General features: G+C 39.1%; 1 protein-coding gene across 1 annotated transcript in view; it reads right to left on the bottom strand.

The window, feature by feature from the left end:
- Oga (O-GlcNAcase) overlaps positions 1-19,315 on the bottom strand; it is a 226,814-nt gene that overhangs the window by 97,449 nt on the left and 110,050 nt on the right. Inside the window, exons 7-9 of the mRNA XM_067154884.2 lie at positions 4,410-4,747; positions 3,440-3,634; positions 421-430 (exon numbers count right to left, since the gene is read on the bottom strand). Coding sequence (XP_067010985.1) covers positions 421-430; positions 3,440-3,634; positions 4,410-4,747 — 543 coding nt within the window. The remainder of the gene's footprint in view (positions 1-420; positions 431-3,439; positions 3,635-4,409; positions 4,748-19,315) is intronic.

The following is a 19,315-nucleotide window of genomic DNA, read 5'->3' as shown; positions in this document are numbered from 1 at the left end:
TATCACATGGGCTAAAAATAATGCAGAAAATCATAGACAAAAGACTGAGGGATATAATAGAAACACAGTTAAAGGAAGAACAATATGGCTTTAGACCAAACAGATCAACAATAGACTTTATATTTACAGTGCGAACGATAATGGAAAAACATCTGGAAAGGAACAAGGAAATCATATTCGTATTTTTGGATTTGGGAAAAGCTTATGATACAGTTAAGAGAAAACATGTATGGAAATGCCTACTAAAAAGGAATGTACCAAAATCATTAATTAACAAGATAAATATGTTGTATCATGAGAGTAAAAGCAGTGTACAAGTGGGCAGTGGTGTCAAACATTTTATACAAAAAAAAAGTCTCAAGCAAAGAAGTGCACTGTCGCCATTATTGTTTATTATATCGATGGACTAGCTGACCCAACAGACGTCGTTCTGTCAAAAATAAATGACAATGAAACGAACTCAAATTCAGTCTGTACTGCACGCAAAAATCATGTCCTTCAGGACCTTTAATGCAGTGGTTTCCCGTTGCCTTCTGCATTCTACTGCCATTGACCAACACTTGGTTCCTCTGCCTTTAGGGGCAATTTCTTGACCCTTGGACAATAGAGTGCCCAGACCTACACCTGCTCATCCACTCTCAAGGAGACTGTTAGCATCTGGTGTAGGGAATCTCCTTATACCAGGAGATATTCAGTCCCCTTTTAGTCGCCTTTCATGACAAGTAGAGGTTACCGTGGGTGAATTCTAACCCGCATACCAGCACTAAGTTAAGGAAATAAGTAAAAAAACCAAACCAAACTCCATGGCACTACAGCCCTTGAAGGGCCTTGGCCTACCAAGCGTGGTGCGTGACTGGCGGAAATTAAAAAACAAGCTAAAAAGCACAAACCCTTCTAGACGCATGTTTAGAGGTCCTAAAACAGGGAAGTTTCCTATAATTGATGAAGAAGAACTTCTGTTGAACACATCGGGAAAGTTCGCAACTCCAAATTTTCTACAACTGTGCAGTCATTAAAAAAATGACGTCCTATATGCCTTTTGCATATAAATAAATAAAATAAAGTAAAATAAACAAATAATATAAAAATCGAGAAAAATATTCTCCACATGGGTAGTCGAACTCACGACCATCGATTTACTAGTCAAAGCTCTTACCTGTCTGCCATCTACTGCTCGGTGTGCGCACTAACATAAGTGGCTTATACGGTGCGAGAGCTACGTCAACATTTTTATTTTTATTTTCTATACGCTTGGCCATCTGGAGTTCCCACTTTGGGTACTTTCATTTCTAGCCAAGCCCCGCATGTTCTATAAATTTGAGCGAAATCGGTGGTGACGAATAGGGAATGCCCTCTTGTAAGTTCATAGATCCAATAGCAATGCATTGGTAGGCACTGTAGTCAATTGAAACATCGTAACTGAAAGCAGCTCGATTCAAACTTGGAATATTATTAGCTGAACGACTCGCTGCACGGGTTTGTGATATCTGAATCCTTTCAGTTTCATTTCGCTCTTCACGTTGTGTGCAGTCCGATTAGACTGAAAATTAGCTTGGCTTGTAGCATTTAAAGTTCTTTGACCGAAGTTGCTCCGCCCGCGTCTTATAGGCGGCATGAGTCTTGAAATGAGTATACTGAGTATATGGAAACACAAACAAAATAAACCAATCAACCAAAGAAATTGATGAACTTGTTTGTTGAGAAGCAAAGATTTAAAAACAATCAGGGTAGACAAAGGTCTCCAACTATAACAAAACACGACACCACATGCGACTGTCTGGAGAGCGTACGTGTGAAAGCAAAACCCAAGGAGACATTCTTCCTGCCACAAACTGAGAACTAAGCGAGATAAGAACTTCGGGTTTGTTTTAAAAATAACTTCCATATGTGAAGACCATTTGCCTCGCTTTGACCCTCCCATGCAAATTCAATAGCAAAGAAGTTGGCCAGCGACTGATTTTTTTTGTGCCCGCACATAAAAATCTGTGAATATGCCTGAAAAGAAACACAAATAGTGCATGTTCTTATCATTTAAATTTAAAAACAAACTTACCTACGTCGAGCTGAAATGTTCCTTTACCAGCAGTGAAAAAATTACAAATATAGTGAATATAAAATAGGAGTTATAACATGATAAGTTCTATGCAATGAAGATTTTGCATTTAAAGTAACATTCCATTATATTAACATTTTCACACTCAATTATTTTGTAAACCTTTTTTTGTTAATGGCATCAAATTCAGCTTGAAATTTTGTACATAATGCGATATTCACCCATTTTAACCGATAACATTCAGATTTATGGACATTTGGCAAACACGCTGGATTGGAGGACAGCGTTAAGCGCAAACGTGGGAGAAGGAAAGACAGAGGAACAGTTTGAATGGAAAAAGAGAAATAGGGCTTTTACGCTTTTCCTGGCATTTTTTCCAATTTTTCTCTTCGTAAAACCTTACTCGGACTTCCACGAATATTTGAAAAAAGAATTAGCCGAATTGATCCAGCCGTTCCCGAGTTTTGTGCTTAGCAACACATTTAGCGATTCATTTTTATTTATATAGATGAAATCATAAAACATGTAAAACAGAGTATCAGTAGTGATGAAGTTAATGCTTTGGTATTTGCAGATGATGTGGTGACATGGGGAAAGGGAGAAAAGGAAGTACAAAGGAGACTGGACATTTGGAATGAAAATCTGAGAGTTTGGAATGGTAATTAGTAAAATGAAAACTGTAGCCATGCACTGTAAAAAGGAAAAAAAAGAGAAGCCAAGTGAACACAGACGGAGAACGGTTAGAGAATGTAGACAGTTTACATATCTGGGTAGCATTATTAATGGAAGTAATAAAATCAACCCTGAAATTAATAACAGACTAAGTAAGGGTACAACATTTTATCATGTCAGAGAGCTTTTATGGAATGACAAAGTACCCAAGAGAACGAAATTAACATTATATAAATAAGGACATTAGAGAAGCTGGATTGGATGTGGTGGAAGTAATGGTGCAGGAAAAGTGGAAGGACAGAAAGGAGTGGAGGAGGCTTGTTAACCACACCTGGGTGACTGGAGTGGGACATTGATGATGATGATGATGATGATGATGATGATGACAGGCATATCATATTCACTTTACAGCTCCAAGGATGACACTAGTGACTTATGAGCTCTACATACTGTCCGTGTAAAATAGACCAAAATATTTTGGAACAAATTATTTCAGCCTGTAATGAATTTCACAACCTGTACAGTAGAATGGCCTTTGGCTACTACATGCTAATAATTGTGCAAATATCTGCTACTAAATGCTATATTACTGCAGAAAATCGAAATCATATTCCTGTAAATATGTAAAACATACCGATCAGTTGTGTTGGCTTCTACGATCATGGTACCAGCATTCTCCATCTGCATACTGGGTCCTCCTTCTGCCATAGGAACATCCTCTGCTGTAATAGGAGTGTTCACTCCCTTAGGAGCATGATGTGCAGGTGATGTCTGGGGTGGTGTAGAGTTACAGTCCATAGGCTCTCCATTTGAGATGGGCTCATTGCACACTACCTTGGTCTCCGAAATTAGAGAGTTCATAACGGCTCCAGGGGTAGGTTGTAGCAGGCTGTCATTGGTACCTGTCACCTAGAATGATATCAATTCACTGAGAGCCACGGCTTAAAAAAATATGTGTCCAAATGTATGTCAAGCCCCACAACGATATCCACAGTTCACAACATTGAGTGTTCTGTGAAGGGAAAACAAGAGTAAGTATCACGCCAGTGTCAGTTAACATTAACCTTCTCTGTGCAAACCTTTACAAATTAACCTTCTCTGTACAAGCCTTTAACCCTGTGCTGCTAAGAATGCTAGAGGCAAACTAGTCTAGAGAGAGAGAGAGTGTGCGCGTGCGCCTCCTAGTTAGTCTGTAAATACTCTATATCCATGTATATAAATATGTTTATATTTTTCTAATAAAACTTATATATAAAATACATTTCAAACTATTGTCAAATGAAGCATCATATGCTAAATAAATAAGTCTAATGTGCTGAGAGAAGCATCTATAACCCTTTCAATTTTTAAACTATTTCATTGTAAACTTTACCAAACTGTCAACAAGTAAACATTCCTTTTATATAACAAGTAAGGACAGGATAACATGACCATTACACATATTAAGGAAGTAATTCTACAATACTTTGAAAAAAAACAAACAAACAATTCTACTTCTTAACTCAAACTGTATAGATATTGAGAGCACTCCCCAAAATTCTGTATTTCTTGACATCCCAGTTTGTAACTGGCCACCACAATCTTATATTAAACAATTTAACAGTATATTACTTGAGATATTAAATCAGTTAAACTTCATTAATTAGTTTTCACTTCACAATAAATAATTGGCTGATAAACTTACCGAACTACAGACTTCTGCTAACGCCTGGAGCTGATTTGCATTCACAACAGGTATACTGCCAGAAGAACAACTGGTAGTCGTGGTAGTGACACTCATGCAAGTATTGACGGACGGGATAATAGGGATGGGCACAGCAGCTGCCACCAGTTGCTGAGGTTTTGCGATCGGACCCCAGGCAGCTTTCGCACGTCGGAACTCTGGCAGCCATTCATTTATGGCATTCCGCAATGCCCGCCTTGGGTGGTACATATTAGGAGTAAGGTTCGAAGGAACATCCTCACCAACCCCACCATCTTCAGTCTCTGTTTCCAGCTTGATATCTGCACTTACGGAGTCATCTAGAAGGGAGAACAAAAAGATAGCACGTCATGTACTGGTTACAATGGCCAGGGAAAAGTAATTTGTAACATTATAACTGCACTGTTTAATGTAAGCCGTCTTCACGCAAAACTACTGCCATTTTCCATGGCGATATAGGATTGCAGAGTTGCATCCGTAAGTGTACATACATCAACAATATCTCTGATGTAAATTAAGCAAATTACCAAATAATCCCAAATACCTCTCACACTTTTTTTGGGACAAAAATACAACTCCTGAAAATCGGGTGTGGGTCATATTCAAGCCACTCATATCGTGGCCTCGTATACATTGTTCAGTATGCGTGTCAATTTGGCAACAGCGATTTGATGTCAAAAGTACAAAAATAGTGTATGTGCGAACAGAACAAAATCACTATCGGATATAGCATGGAGAATTGATTCAAGTCTATCTAATGCAAATTTGTGCGCATTTATCATATTAGAAGTGTTAGCTGCTAAATTTGCACTTATTTAATGTAACTGTGGCTTAAGACGGGCTCCATAAGATTTGAGAATCGTCAACTGTCTTCAAGAGACAACAGCTGTAATCTTACTGTCGGAGAAGATAAGTGCAAATTCCTTGGGCTTCAGTTTGGAATACGCTGCACATGATAATGCTTCAGAGTCTATGATGCCTTGTGAAGAGGTAATGAAAGGAAGTAAACAAAGAAAATATTGGGATTCATATCTGGACATGAGATTCACAGAATTTGCTGATGGACATCCACTACTTATCCAATACTTCTAATGTCCCCTGCCAAGATTAGACGGCATTTCAAAACTCATCCTGACTTCATAAATAAAACCACAGATTATTTCAAAAATCAAAAATGACAAACTCCGTGCAGTTCAGAAAAAAAATATGTATCTCGTGCAAAGACAAGTGACTAGCATTAACAGCTTCATTTTTAACCCATATCGACTTCAAAATAAAGTAGCAAATATTTAAGAATACAGTAGAACCTCGATTATACGTTCCCGAAAACACCGTTTTCCCATATTATCCGTTCAAATTATGTGGTCCCGCGAGCATCCTAATTAAATCACTTTGTAAAAATCCCGCATAATCCGTTCCTCGAAGAAACTATTTCCCGTATCAACTGTCCAGAAATTTCAGTCCCATCAACGCTAAATCCTCGATCACGCATTTTTCAAGAAACTGTATCTCACGAAAGGATGGCTACAGCATACTTACGGAACTTGGTGTTAACGTCTCATCACTGGGGTAATTTGAGGAAAAGCGATGAGCAGTGAACTTGCTTAAGGGACCATCTTAGCATCGCATTCGGGTGGTATTGTTTAGAGAATTGAAATCATAAAGTAGAGTGTGTCCACATCAGTTGGAAGGAGAGAGTGCGCATTTAGACAGCTCTACTTTATGACTGAACGAGTTTCGTCAAATGTTCGTACCGGTACTTGAAAAAAGTCTAAATTACGTCCAGGGTTAGATGTTTATTTTATTACTTTTTTCGAGTGTATCGCCGAAAGGGTTTTCGGCACTTCCCTCAGGGCACTGTATAGTCACTGAGCTTTCAGGCAGGAATGGAAAGTGCTCCTTCTTAGTAACACAAATTTAATATTTTAAAATTTTCGTATACGATTATGTTATCGGGACCAGAACAGATGTTGCACCTTACATACATAAAACCATGGTAGGTTTGGGACTGCCTTTTACTGTTTTGGTCCTAATGCACAACTGGGAATTTCAATTTTTTTTGTGTTAAAATATAAAAACCGCAGTCGTTTCATTTGTGCACGTTACATTTAAAAACTTTGTATCATTTCGCACTCGTACTGACTTGTACAGCGAGCGCGCATTCCAGCTGAACTCAAGGTCACGAATAACCATAAATTCGGAAGTCCTGATTATATTTTTTCTCTTTCCAATTTGATTGTGATTAGTGATGGGCAGAATTGAACATAATGCATTTGAGAACTTGAGAATCAAACTTTACATTCCAAACCATATTCTCGAGTTCAACATAAACTTTAAAAGTCGATGTAGGCTTTATTTACGCGGTACAAAATTTCCACAAACTGACTACGAACAGTCTACCGGTGACCAAATTACAACGGAAGATTATTAAAAAAAAGGGCGCTCACCATCAGGTTGGGCGCTTTTATATCCAATGTGCTTTATTTTATTAGATTAGAGAATTAAAAACTACTTCTCGTTTATTGTTGTTTGGCTTGGCGTTGTGGGAATTAGATTTCCAAAGAGTTTGGCTGATCAAAGTTGCTGAACTGAAAGAAGTGTTCAGAGGAAACTGAGGAAGTTTCCCCGGTAAAACTGAATCTAAAGTTTCGAGATTTTTAAGTCTCAAACCAGTAATTAATGTTTGAAGCCGACCCCGTGGTCTCACTTGCCTGCCTCTCACACGGAGGGCCCAGGTTCGATTCCCGACCAGGTTAGGCATTTTTACCTGGATATGAGGGCTGGTTCCAGGTACACCTATTCTACAATTACCTTTAATTGAGGAGCTATTTAATGGCGAGGTGGTGACCCCGGTCTAGAGTGCCAGGAATAACAGCCGAGAGGATTCGTCACACTGACCATGCGTCACCCCGTAATCTGCAGGCCTTTGGACCGAACAGCAGTCACTCGGTATGCGGAAGGCCCATTAGGGCTGAAGTTTGGTTTGGTATTGCGGTGTTTGTAGGGTTATAAGCAGGGGTCGAAAAATACCGGGCGCCCAGTCGCCATGGCGCCTGAAAATTTTTACCTGGCGCCTGAATTTTCAAATTCGGTTTTGAAGATTTATTTTTTGAAATCCGGAATTCCCTTACATGTACTTTCCCATTACTTTACAAAGTAACAAGTCGTGTGGTGTTTCACGTTTTTTTTTTCTGTAGCTCATATATCCTAATATGTGCAATAAACATTTTCTGTGCTTTTGGCAGAGTCTTGAATTCTGTAATTGCTCTTCGTACCTTGGAACTGGACGTTTCAGTTCTGCGCGGGAGCTGCCTAGCGGTCATGGGAGATATCGTAACCCGTCAAACAAGTATCCTTTCATGTGAACATATCGTAACACATCGAGTTCTATTACAGATGATCAGCTATCGGTAGCCGAGTACAAAGATCAGACCAGAGTTGTGGAGAAATGCAGAGAACTACTACGTTAAATAATTCCACAAACATACATTACCGCCATCCTTCCCGTGACTAGCCGTTCCTCGACTATTGCCGCCAAAGCAGTGCTGATACTGTAAATTCCCGTGGAATTCATTCTTTGCATTTAGAACATACGGAATGACGTGTTTATCAATTCTTGTATTTTCACCGAACAATATTTATACTTTTAATTTGATTACAGCATTTTGGTATTGAACAGTTTGCACTTTATAAATACGGTTGTTTTTATTCCTGTGCGTTTATGGAAAATTGGCAAAGTAGCATCAGATATCGAAGCCCGCGAACTCGGAAGCCATTTAACGCTGGTGTATTTCACGTTTCTGTGCTATACTGGAGAAAATCGGCAAACTGAAACGAACAAAACCGCACAAATTGACTGATGCGAGTAACAAACAGTGTACTCTTTCAGATTTCTTCGTAAATAGGGCCCGTAAACGTAACACAAAGTGATACAGAAGGGAGTGAATGTGAGAAAACACTTGATGGAAGTGCCGACTGTAGAGTTCAGGACGACAATGACCAGCGTGAAATTTATGGTGTTCGAGACAATGATAGGTCAAACATCAAAAATACGTCGAAATTTCAATTTTCAGGCAAACGGAAATTTCAGCACTTTCAGCGAAGTGCGTAAAGAAAATGAATGCTAATATGTCACAGCATATGAATGCATTGTTCATGGCATCTTATCATATTGCAAAAAATAACAGACCCTACACTGATTTTGAAGGTTTGGTTACATTGTTAAGCAAGCTGAATGTTACTGATTCAGAGAAGTATGAGAATGATACACAATGCAGAGAATCGTAGCTTGAATGACTACCGTGGCTGTGCTATGAAGAAGGAATTACGAAGTGGAAATTATGCAGTTACTTTCGTAGTATTGCCGACAAACATTCTAAAGATGTATCTGGATTTTCAGGACCATTTAAACTGGAAATGTTTAAAACATACTATCCTATAAAATCCTATCATCACTCGAAGTGTCAGGAGGCTGAAGAAATGGCGTAACAGTCCCAAAGGGCCTTGGCCTACCAAGCGACCGCTGCTCATCCCGGAGGCCTGCACATTGTGAGGTGTCGTGCAGTCAGCACGACGAATCCTCTCGGCCGTTATCCTTGGCTTTCTTGACCGGGGTAGCTATCTCACCGTCAGATAGCTCCTCAGTTGTAATCAATAATCATGTAGAGAGAGTGGACCTCGAACCAGCCTTCAGATCCAGGTCAAAACCGTAACCTGGCCGGGAATCGAACCCGGGGCCTCCGAGTAAAAGGCAGACACGCTACTACTACACCGCGGGGCCGGCAGGAGGCCGAAAGTTTCATGAAAAATCCCGAATGTGCACTTTTAGTGAGGTGCGTCAAGATAATGAATGCTAATATGTTACGTCATATGAATGCATTGTTCATGGCATCTTATCATACCGCAAAAAAACAGACCCTACACTGATTTTGAAGGTTGGTTTGCATTGTTAAGCAAGTTGAATGTTACTGGTGGGAAATCAAACAGGCACATGTAGAGTAATTTTAAAAGACGCTGACCTGGAAGGTGACTGGTGATTATTTGGGTTAGTATCTCTTAAAATATAAATTTCCATTCTTGTATGAACTGAGACTTAAGGCCACATTTCAAAAATAATACGTAGCTTGATCCTAGTCTAACCTGTGGTGTTCATAATGTATATTTGCGAAAAATGTGCTGGCTTCTGATAAAAAGGGGCTGGCTACTGAATTATTTCTATTTTCTTCTACCCCTGGTTATAAGTATACATATTTCTTTTACGTGATGTTTAGCCAAATTGTTGATGGTTCATTCATTCCCGGATTTTCCGTTTTCCTGTGTTGTACTTTTTTTTTTTGTGGTCCCTCCAAAAACAGAGAATCGAGGTTCCACTGTAGACTAAAATACTGTATTTAAGCGGTCCGCCTATTCAATACATATATATTTATTTTGATCTAGAACATGTTTTTTCCCTAAGGACCATCATCACTCAGAATATTTCACAAAATACATCAGATATAAAATCATGAGTTAAAACACTAGTTAAAATACACTATCATATACGAGGACATTTAAAATAAAATAATTGCAAACTTCACTAAAGTTCCAAGCCATGCTGTCAATAATATCAATAAGAATTATTAAAACATATCTTGATGAAGAAGTCCATAAAAACTAACAGATACAATCATAAAAACATCACAGAATGACCACTTAAGTAAAAACCTTGCGTTACAATATTTCATGACAAAGGATCCTTGTGATCTTTTAACAAAATTCCTTCACAAATTACATTGAAGAATGAGTTGCTTTCAGATTCTAAGGCGAAACTGGCCTGAAGTGGTAAAGTTGGGTGTAGAATTAAATATGGCAAGTCTGAAATTAACAGAAAACTAAGTGCAAGTGAAGAGAGCCAAAAGATGGACTAATATATATGATCCAAACTGCATTATTCACTTCCTTGTTATTGACCCGATATGGTGTTGAAAATATTTGTGTTGAGAGTTTCCTTCTTGTGAGTGTGAAGATGATGTTTGTGTCCTGGATTTTGTTTTGTTTAATATTATCTTATCTGTGGTGTCTGCTGATGTCTTATATACCGTACTTCCTTATTTCACTCCTAATGGAATACTTCAAGATAAGCTCCAACACTTCAACAATTATTCTGAGGTGGTACACAGAATTTTAACAAAAATATACAGTAAAACTTTGTTTACGTTTTCCAGGGGTCTGAAGGAAAAAATGTGCAAGTGTGAAAAACCCTTAAATGAAATTCTGTAAATATGAAACTGAGTTATATTCCAAAGTATATATGGCAATATGAAACAATATAAACACAAAAGAAATGCACCCAGATAACAAAAATGTACCCAGAGAGGAAAAAGAGTCACTTTAGGGAATAAAGTAGTCTATCTTGTTTTTTTTTTGTTTTTTTGTATTCTTGTCGGCCGCAGCCACGGCATGAACAGTACTCTCAAACAGGTACAATTCGGCCATTATTTCCTCAGAAACGTTATGGCGCATCACAAAATGTTTGACAGTCCATAGAGCAATGAAAGCATCATTAAAGTTTACTGAAGTATGCTGCAACTCTTCTGTATCGTCGTCGTCGTGATTACAACCCTCCCTCAGACCCCTTTGTGCATCTTCCGAGATAGTCATGCCTTCTGCAAAGACGAGCTTAGTGTCAACATTTACATAATCATCGAATGATGCGTCCTCTTACAATTTCTGCCATTTGCCGTCAATATTAGGAGCACTGCCATTATCATCGATGATATTAAAATCATCAGAACTACTTCCACATCCAGCTTTCTGGAAACAATTTCGAACTAAGTTCTGAAACACGGTGCTATGACGCTGCAATGTAATAAGAAAAGAAAATAGTATATATTGATGTACTGTTTTTAATTTGTTTGAAGACACAAGATTATTATAACTCAGAGAATCGTGTCTTTCACGGCCGCTTCACACTAGGCGACCGGAATCGGTTGCAGAGTAGCTCATATGAATTCTGTGTCGCTGAGAGGTAGCCCGCCGCGTTACTTAGCCGCCTTCCCCGGCCTACTGCTGGTTTTATCATCATCTTGCCTCTTGTTATTGTCGAAAAGAAAGAAGGAAATAGAGCGTTGTAGGTTTCATTCACATCCTATGTTGAAAGATCGTTTGGAAAAAGGACTTTTCTGTAAAGTATTCGATTATTTATACGATGACCAAGTTATTAGTTACTTCAGGATGCCAAAGAAACCTTTTGATGAACTCTGAAAAAGTGATAGAAGATATTATGGAAATGGATACCAAGTTGAAAAAAGCAAAACTGTCTAAAGAAAAGTTATCCTTAACTTTGATGTAGTTTAACTGAGATGGTCATTTCTTGAGACCTTGCATTTCTTTCTCCACTCTATTCTTACATTCGCCGCATTATAAGTTCCAGATGGTTGCGTAATTTGTATAATGAAATCTTCCGTGTTTATTCGGTCCAGTTGTTCAGATATATCATACTGAATATTTTTCTTCTTCCACCTCGTTTCCCACAGTGGTGGGATCACGGGTGCGATCTGTGTTGCCCATGTGAATTTGGCCCTGTTTTACAGCCGAATGCCCTTCCTGACACCAACCCTACGTGGAGAGATGCGTTCACAATTGCGTGTTTCTGTAGTGATTGGCAGTGTGATGTGTTGTATGAATATGAAGAGAGTTAAAATTTCCAGCTCCACTGGGAATCGATCACGAGGCCCTCTAAACCGATGGCCAGTAGGTTGACTACTTAGCCAAGGAGCCGGACATTATTCATACTGAATATAATTTATTTTATTTAGTACAGTTTATAGTATTTTGAAACAGAGCCCATAATGTGAAGGAACATGAAATTCACACTGACAATGAAGGGAGTTTTGAATGAAATGCAACTGAAGAATGTGAAGATCCCAGTGCACATTCGCCAGTTGGGGTTGCGAAATCTGCCTCGACTGTTGGTAGCTGGAGTGAACTACTTCAAGGTCAGTCACCAACAGAGTAGCCAGGTGTAAAGAGCTCCATTTAAAATAATGTTTCTCAAGCATGGGCGTCTGGTAGCAGATTCCTGTCGCCAGGTGTCAAACGGCCCTTAATGCATGGTGCTGCACAAAGTCATAGGGTAAATATTTCATATAAACATGAATAAACAGGGGAAAAAAAAGGAAATGAAGGACAGAAATTTTAGCTGTAATATGTTGATCTTCATTTCATCCTCCTTTCTGACGTTTACACATCTGATTGTGTGGTGCGCCAGCATCTTAAGATAATGCAACTTGGAAGTTTCGTATCACTCCAAGATCGAGCGGCTGCAGCTCGCTTGAGCAATTCGCAGGGGGAAAAATTCCACAGTCACATTTTTCTGATAAGTAGCAGCAGGAGGATGTGCTGGACATCGATCCACTAACAATAAGATCTTACGACCTTAGCTGCCATTTTGGCGTCCACGCTCTGAAACCAGTCTTCAAAACTTTCGTAGTGATCCAGAATTTCTTATTGTAGGTGTATTTCATGGGGGAGCGAAGCAACGTTTTTAAAACAGTGCGCCCTTGAAAATTTTCGATTGTCAGTGCATGCAGTTTTTCACTTCCATCACTATTGGCACATGAAAGAACTATTACGCGTTGTTTGCTTTGTTTTCCACCATAACATTTTTCCCCTTCGAATGTCACTGTACATCCAGGCATTAAATTGAGAAAGAGGCCTGTCTCATTCACGTTGAAAATGTCCTTAGAAGCAAATCGAGATATCAGTTCGTTCAAACTATTTTCCTTCCAATCTTGCAGTCTCAGCATCGACACTTCCGCTTTCCCCACACACATTATGACTGTCAATACAGTGTCTAACCTTAAATTTGTGTAGCCAGCCCGACGAAGCACTACAATCTTCTACACCAAGTCTGACCACTAGTTCACTTGCCATTTTGCAAACCATTAGTCCACTGATCGGAATACCTTCTGCCCTATGTTGCCTGAACCGCTGTAATAAACAACCTTCCAGGCATTCTTATATTCCGGCCTGAATCTAGCTCCGCTTATTTGTTGTAAAACACAACACACGCGTGCTTTCCTCAACTTTCGCAGCTTTAGCTACAATAGTATCTAAGATAAACGGAGCAATCCCCAATTTCTTAGCAATTTCAACTAGTTTCATGTTGTCACTTCTTCACTACACTCAAAATAGGTAATTTTTCAGCAATCATAATGCTCGTCCTCTTTCTTTCATCCATGTTCACTACTCACGAATCTCACGATGCCAATCACAAGTCGGTCACATCCTAAGCACAGAACACCAAAGAGTATGCTCGAAAATACAGGGTCTTTTTTTTTTTAGCTTGCTCCGCAGCACCACTCAGAGCATGGCACAGCTGGCGCAATGACACTCCGTCGCTATCTGGTATAATGAGCGCCATTCCTCCCCACTACTCACGCCAATTCACACTTAAAGAAATCCATTTCTAGTGAAACTATTAGTCTAAAATCTACCTGGCATTACATATGATGTTCCAAATGCTGTCCCTCAGCTGTCAAACACGCCTGACACCTCATAAATAGGTTTGCAAACACTCGGCGAATCTCAGCCCGTGTGATGTTCGAAATAACTTGTGTAATGTTCTCTTGTAGTTCTTCTCTTGTGTGAGGGTTGTTCACATATACTTTTCCCTTCAGCATCCCCCACAGGTAATAATCACAGGGATTTAAATCTGGAGATCCAGGGGGATAATTTACCTCACAATCTTCAAAAACTTCCAATATTACATCCATAAACCGGTTTATTATTATTTCTTTTCCTGCTAGTGGCTTTACATCGCACTGATACAGATAGGTCTTATGGTGACGATGGGTTAGGAAAGGCCTAGGAGTTGGAAGGAAGCGGTCTTGGCCTTAATTAAGGTACAGCCCCAGCATTTGCCTGGTGTGAAAATGGGAAACCATGGAAAACCATCTTCAGGGCTGCCGACAGCAGGATTCAAACCCACTATCTCCCGGATGCAAGCTCAAAGCCGCACGCCTCTAACTGCATGGCCAACCCGCCCGGTCATAGAACAATTAGTATTGTGTGCCGTCGCATTATCTTGCAAGAAGTAACCATTACTCCTTTCTTCTTCCGTCAACTCTTGAAAGAATGGTCTGAGAGTGAGATCTATATATCAATCAGCATTTATTGTTTCACGGAAAAATATTGGCCCTATAATTCTGCGAGGCCTTTGGTTGTGATACCATACACAACCGTTAACCCGACTCAAGGGAGATAGGGCCACTTTCCCTATTCTCCACTTGAGTAACTCCTGCCTGGCGCATCCACGTTGCAGGGGTGGGCATCCTCTACTCCAATAGGCCGGTGTAAAAGGATGGCTAAGTTCAGGTGGGGACCCAGTCCCATGGGGTATAAGGTGGAACCCATGCCCAGGGTTACGGGTGAAGACCTTAACGGCGGATCCAGCAGAGAAGGAGACCTTCGGAATGGTGGAAAAGGCGGATAAGGCAACCCATCCTCACTGGGGTTAATTAGGTGAGGACGTAAGACAGAGTAAACAGGACTCCCCAGTCGTGGTGAACACAACCTTTCTAGGAGTAGGATGCTCCAAAATCAATGTCCCCAGCCAGTGGATAAGGTTGAGTGTGGGGTTAACGGCCTCACCTTGTAAAAAAAGCATTGCTTGAGAAGACTTCTACGAGAAAACCGGACGGAAATCAAAGACGACAAAAGGTTAGGAAAAGGACACGAGTAAGGAAAGCGGATATAAACATGGCGACATGGAATGTAAGAACAATGTTGAAACCGGGAAAAATGCAGGAAATAGTATACGAAGCAAAAAGATTTGGATACGACTTAGTATAGATTCAGGAAATAAGATGGAAGGGCAAGGATGTATTGAAAAGAAAGATTATAACCTCTATTACAGTGGGCTGGAAGAAAGAACAGGACAGTTCTGTACGGGATTTATAGTACATAGGAAATTGAAGAAGAGTGTAATAGGATTTGAACCGATCTTGGATAGAATATGTAAACTTCGGATTAAGGGGAAGTTTAGGAACATAACTGTTATATCAGCACATGCACCAATTAAAGATGCGGATGAGGAAAGGAAGGAACAATTTTATGATGAGTTAGAACAAACCATTGAAGAGGGACCAAGATATGACATGATTATTATTTTAGGAGATTTTAATGCCAAAGTGGGAAAGAAAGAGTGTATGAGACCAATAGCCGGGATATATACACTACATGAAGAATCAAATGAGAATGGTTTTTACTTGGGACAGTTTGCAACTACGAGTGGTCTTATAATTAAAAGCACCTGCTTAGATCATAAGAAAATACATAAAGGAACGTGGAAGATGCCAGGAAGCACAGTGGTAAATCAAATAGGTCATGTACTAGTGACTACGAGGCATGCAGCATCCATTATTGACATAAGGAAATGCAAAAGGCCAAGTGTGATTCTGATCATTATTTAGTAAAAGCAATAGTGAGACAAAAATTGGCAACAGGACAGAGAAGACAACCTACGGAAAGAAGGAAATGGAATTTGTAAAAACTACAACAACCAGAAGGAAAACAAGAATTCCAGTCAAAAATGAATAACATTTTACAGACGATTGGACAAGTATCTGGAATAGAGGAAAGGTGGGCAAAAGTTCAAAGGTGCATACAAAATGCGGCACAAGAAACACTGGGTATAGCTAAAAAGAAAAGAAATATTTGGTTTGAAATGGAGTGTGAGGAAGCGATTGGAAGGAAGAATGCAGCAAGAGCAAAAATGTTACAGAGAGATACAAGGTCAAATAGGGAAAATTATGAGAAATGCAGACGTGAAGCTAATAACATCTGTAAGAAGAAGAAAAGAGAGATGATTAAGAAGAAACTAGAGAGTATAGAGAGACAAAGGTTACAGAAGAAGACAAAGGAATTCTATAATGAAATTATTTCAGGAAGGGGTATAAGCCAAGATTGAATGGCTGTAAGAATAAAGAAGGTAAGCTATTACAGAATGAAGAGGAAATAAGTGAAAGATGGACCGAATACCTCCGAGAGCTCCTTAACAAGGACAGAGAAGAGGTGGAAGAAAGTGAAAGGCATATATGTAGCAGAGTGGGCCAGAACCAATTAATAAATGCCCCCACATTGAAAGATGTAGAAAATGCTATTGCAAAGTTAAGTAACCATAAAGCAGCAGGAGAAGACAGAATAACAAGTGAACTGGTGTGAAAATGGGAAACCACGGGAAACCATCTTCAGGGCTGCTGACAGTGGGTTCGAACCTACTATCTCCCGAATACTGGATACTGGCCGCACTTAAGTGACTGCAGCTATCCAGCTCGGTAGGGGGGAAATAAATACGAATGCACTAATTATAGGGGAATTACATTACTGAATATCATCTATAAAGTATTTTCAAATATCCTATTACAATATCCGACTCCATATGCAGAAGAGAGATTGGATGAAGTACAGTGTGGCTTCAGGCGAAATAGGAGCACAGTAGATCAAATATTCGTGGTACGTCAAATGATGGAAAAATGCTATGAGCATAATATAGATCCACATAATTATGTTGTTTGTAGATAGACAAGCATTTGACAGTATATACAAGGATAAACTATATGAATATATGGAGACAATAGGAATACCTCAGAAACTGATTAGGATGTTCAGAATCACTTTAGGAGAAGTAAGGCCAAAGGTGATGGTGGATGGAAGAATTGGAAATGAGTTTGCTCTTAATACAGGAGTCAGACAAGGTGATGTACACTCAGCTACTTTGTTTAATCTGGCAATTAACCAAGTCCTTGAAAAAATAATGGATGCCGGAAATATTGTATATAAATCTTACAAGTTTGTGCGTATGCAGATGATGGCCAGGAATGATAGATATTTGAAGGAAATATTTCTTGAAATGGAGGAAGCAGGAAAACGGATGGGACTAGAGGTGAATGACAGTACAGTAGTTGATCATATTATTAGGGCCACTAGGTAAAAATTGAAAAATGTATGTTTGGATCATTATTCTTTTCTAAGTGTTTACTTATTGCTTATTTTTATGGTTGGATATTATTAATTACACATTTCCATAATTAAATTCAACAATCAGCCCTACATTAAGAAGCCTAATAATGAAAACTCTGGTCAAGAATTGAGAGAGTCGCCGATTATGTTACAGTTGCTTGCTGACTGTTGTTGGAGTAACACACGTGATTTATTGTAGATTTGTTTCCTTGCATCTCTTGTGCGAATTTTGCTCTTTAAGTGATACAGGGAAGTGACAAGAGTAGAATACAGTTAATTATAGTTCAGTATATACTTAAAAATACGGGTATTTAGAAAACAAACATGGGGAAAGCTAAAGACCTTTCTCCTAGTAAAATTTTGGAAATAAAAACACTTTTAAAGAATACTGATTATTCTCATAGAAAAATAGCGTCTATCACTTCTGTTTCAAAGTCAACAGTGGACAGAATTAAGAAAAAACTTGACCAAGGCACGAATTTGTCACCTAAACGGGTGGATAAATGTGGCCGCAAAAGAATCACTTCTCCACGAGCAGAGCACCTGTTACGAAATATCGTCATTAAACATAGAAAAGCTTCAATGAAAGTCATTACAACAAAGATTCGACAAGCGTGGATCAACATATTTTCAATGACAGCTCGGAAGAGGATCAAAGAGCTGGGTTTCGCTTGCCATCGTCCAGCAAAGAAACCATCACTGACACCAACCATGATGAAGAAGCGACTATTATGGGCAAAACAACATCGAAATAGGACTGCTGATGAATGGAAAAGGGTAAGCTGTTTACAAAAAATTATAATTTGTTTACTTCCTCCCTGTTATGCTCAACCGAACTTGGCGTAAACAGGTTTTAATACAAAACTACATTTTTTTCCAGGTTTGCTTCTCGGATGAGTCATCAATACATATCCTTGATGACAGATCTGTATTTGTGTGGTGGCGCAAGGGTGAGAAATACAATCGTGACTGCATTGTCAAGACCGTTAAGCACCCGTTAAGTGTCATGGTGTGGTCCGTCATCAGTAGTAATGGAACCGGCCGCCTGTATCTTGTCGAAGGAACCATGAACCAACACCAGTACATTAAGGTTCTGGAGAAACGGCTACTTCCACAAGTTCGTGAATGGTTCCCAGATGGCAAATTTGTGTTTATGCATGACTCTGCACCTTGTCACAAGGCTAAAACTGTGACAAAGTTCCTTCTGGACAACAAAGTGAAGGTTCTGGACTGGCCTGGCAATTCTCCTGACCTCAACCTGATCGAGAACCTTTGGGGGCTAATGAAGAGGAAAATTTGTGCTCATAATGTCACGAATAAGATCCAACTGATTGAAAGACTAATCAATGTGTGGCATCATGATGATGAAATTAAAAAAAGCTGCCTCAGATGCATTTGTAGTATGCCAGATAGAGTCGAAGCGGTAATTGCTGCGAAGGGAGGTGTTACAAAATATTAGATTTTTCCTAGTTTCCTTAGTTTTTCATGATTTTCATTCATATTTCAAATGTAAAATTGTGTAATATATTTGTCAAAAGTCCATTTTAGATTAATTAAATGTATATCAGTGAAGTTTAATTGTGTATGTCTTATCAAGTTTGAAAAATACAACTTTCACCTAGTGGCCCTAATAATATGATCAACCACTGTAAATCCAAGTATATGCATGTGACTGTTATAGAAGGCAGAAGAAGTCAAGATAATCTGACAATAAATGGGCATAATTTTGAGAATATATGAAGTTTTGAGTATTTGAGAACCATGTTGACAAACAACAATAGAATAACTGAGGAGATACATCGTAGAATAATGGCTGGAAACAGGGCCTATTATGCAAATCTTACATTATTTAAATCTCGTCTATTGTCTAAACCTACAAAAATTCA

Source organism: Anabrus simplex, chromosome 10 (genome assembly GCF_040414725.1).
Source record: "Anabrus simplex isolate iqAnaSimp1 chromosome 10, ASM4041472v1, whole genome shotgun sequence".
NCBI lineage: Eukaryota > Metazoa > Arthropoda > Insecta > Orthoptera > Tettigoniidae > Anabrus > Anabrus simplex.
The sequence above is the reverse complement of the archived record's forward strand: the minus strand, read 5'-3'. Positions and strand labels throughout refer to the sequence as shown.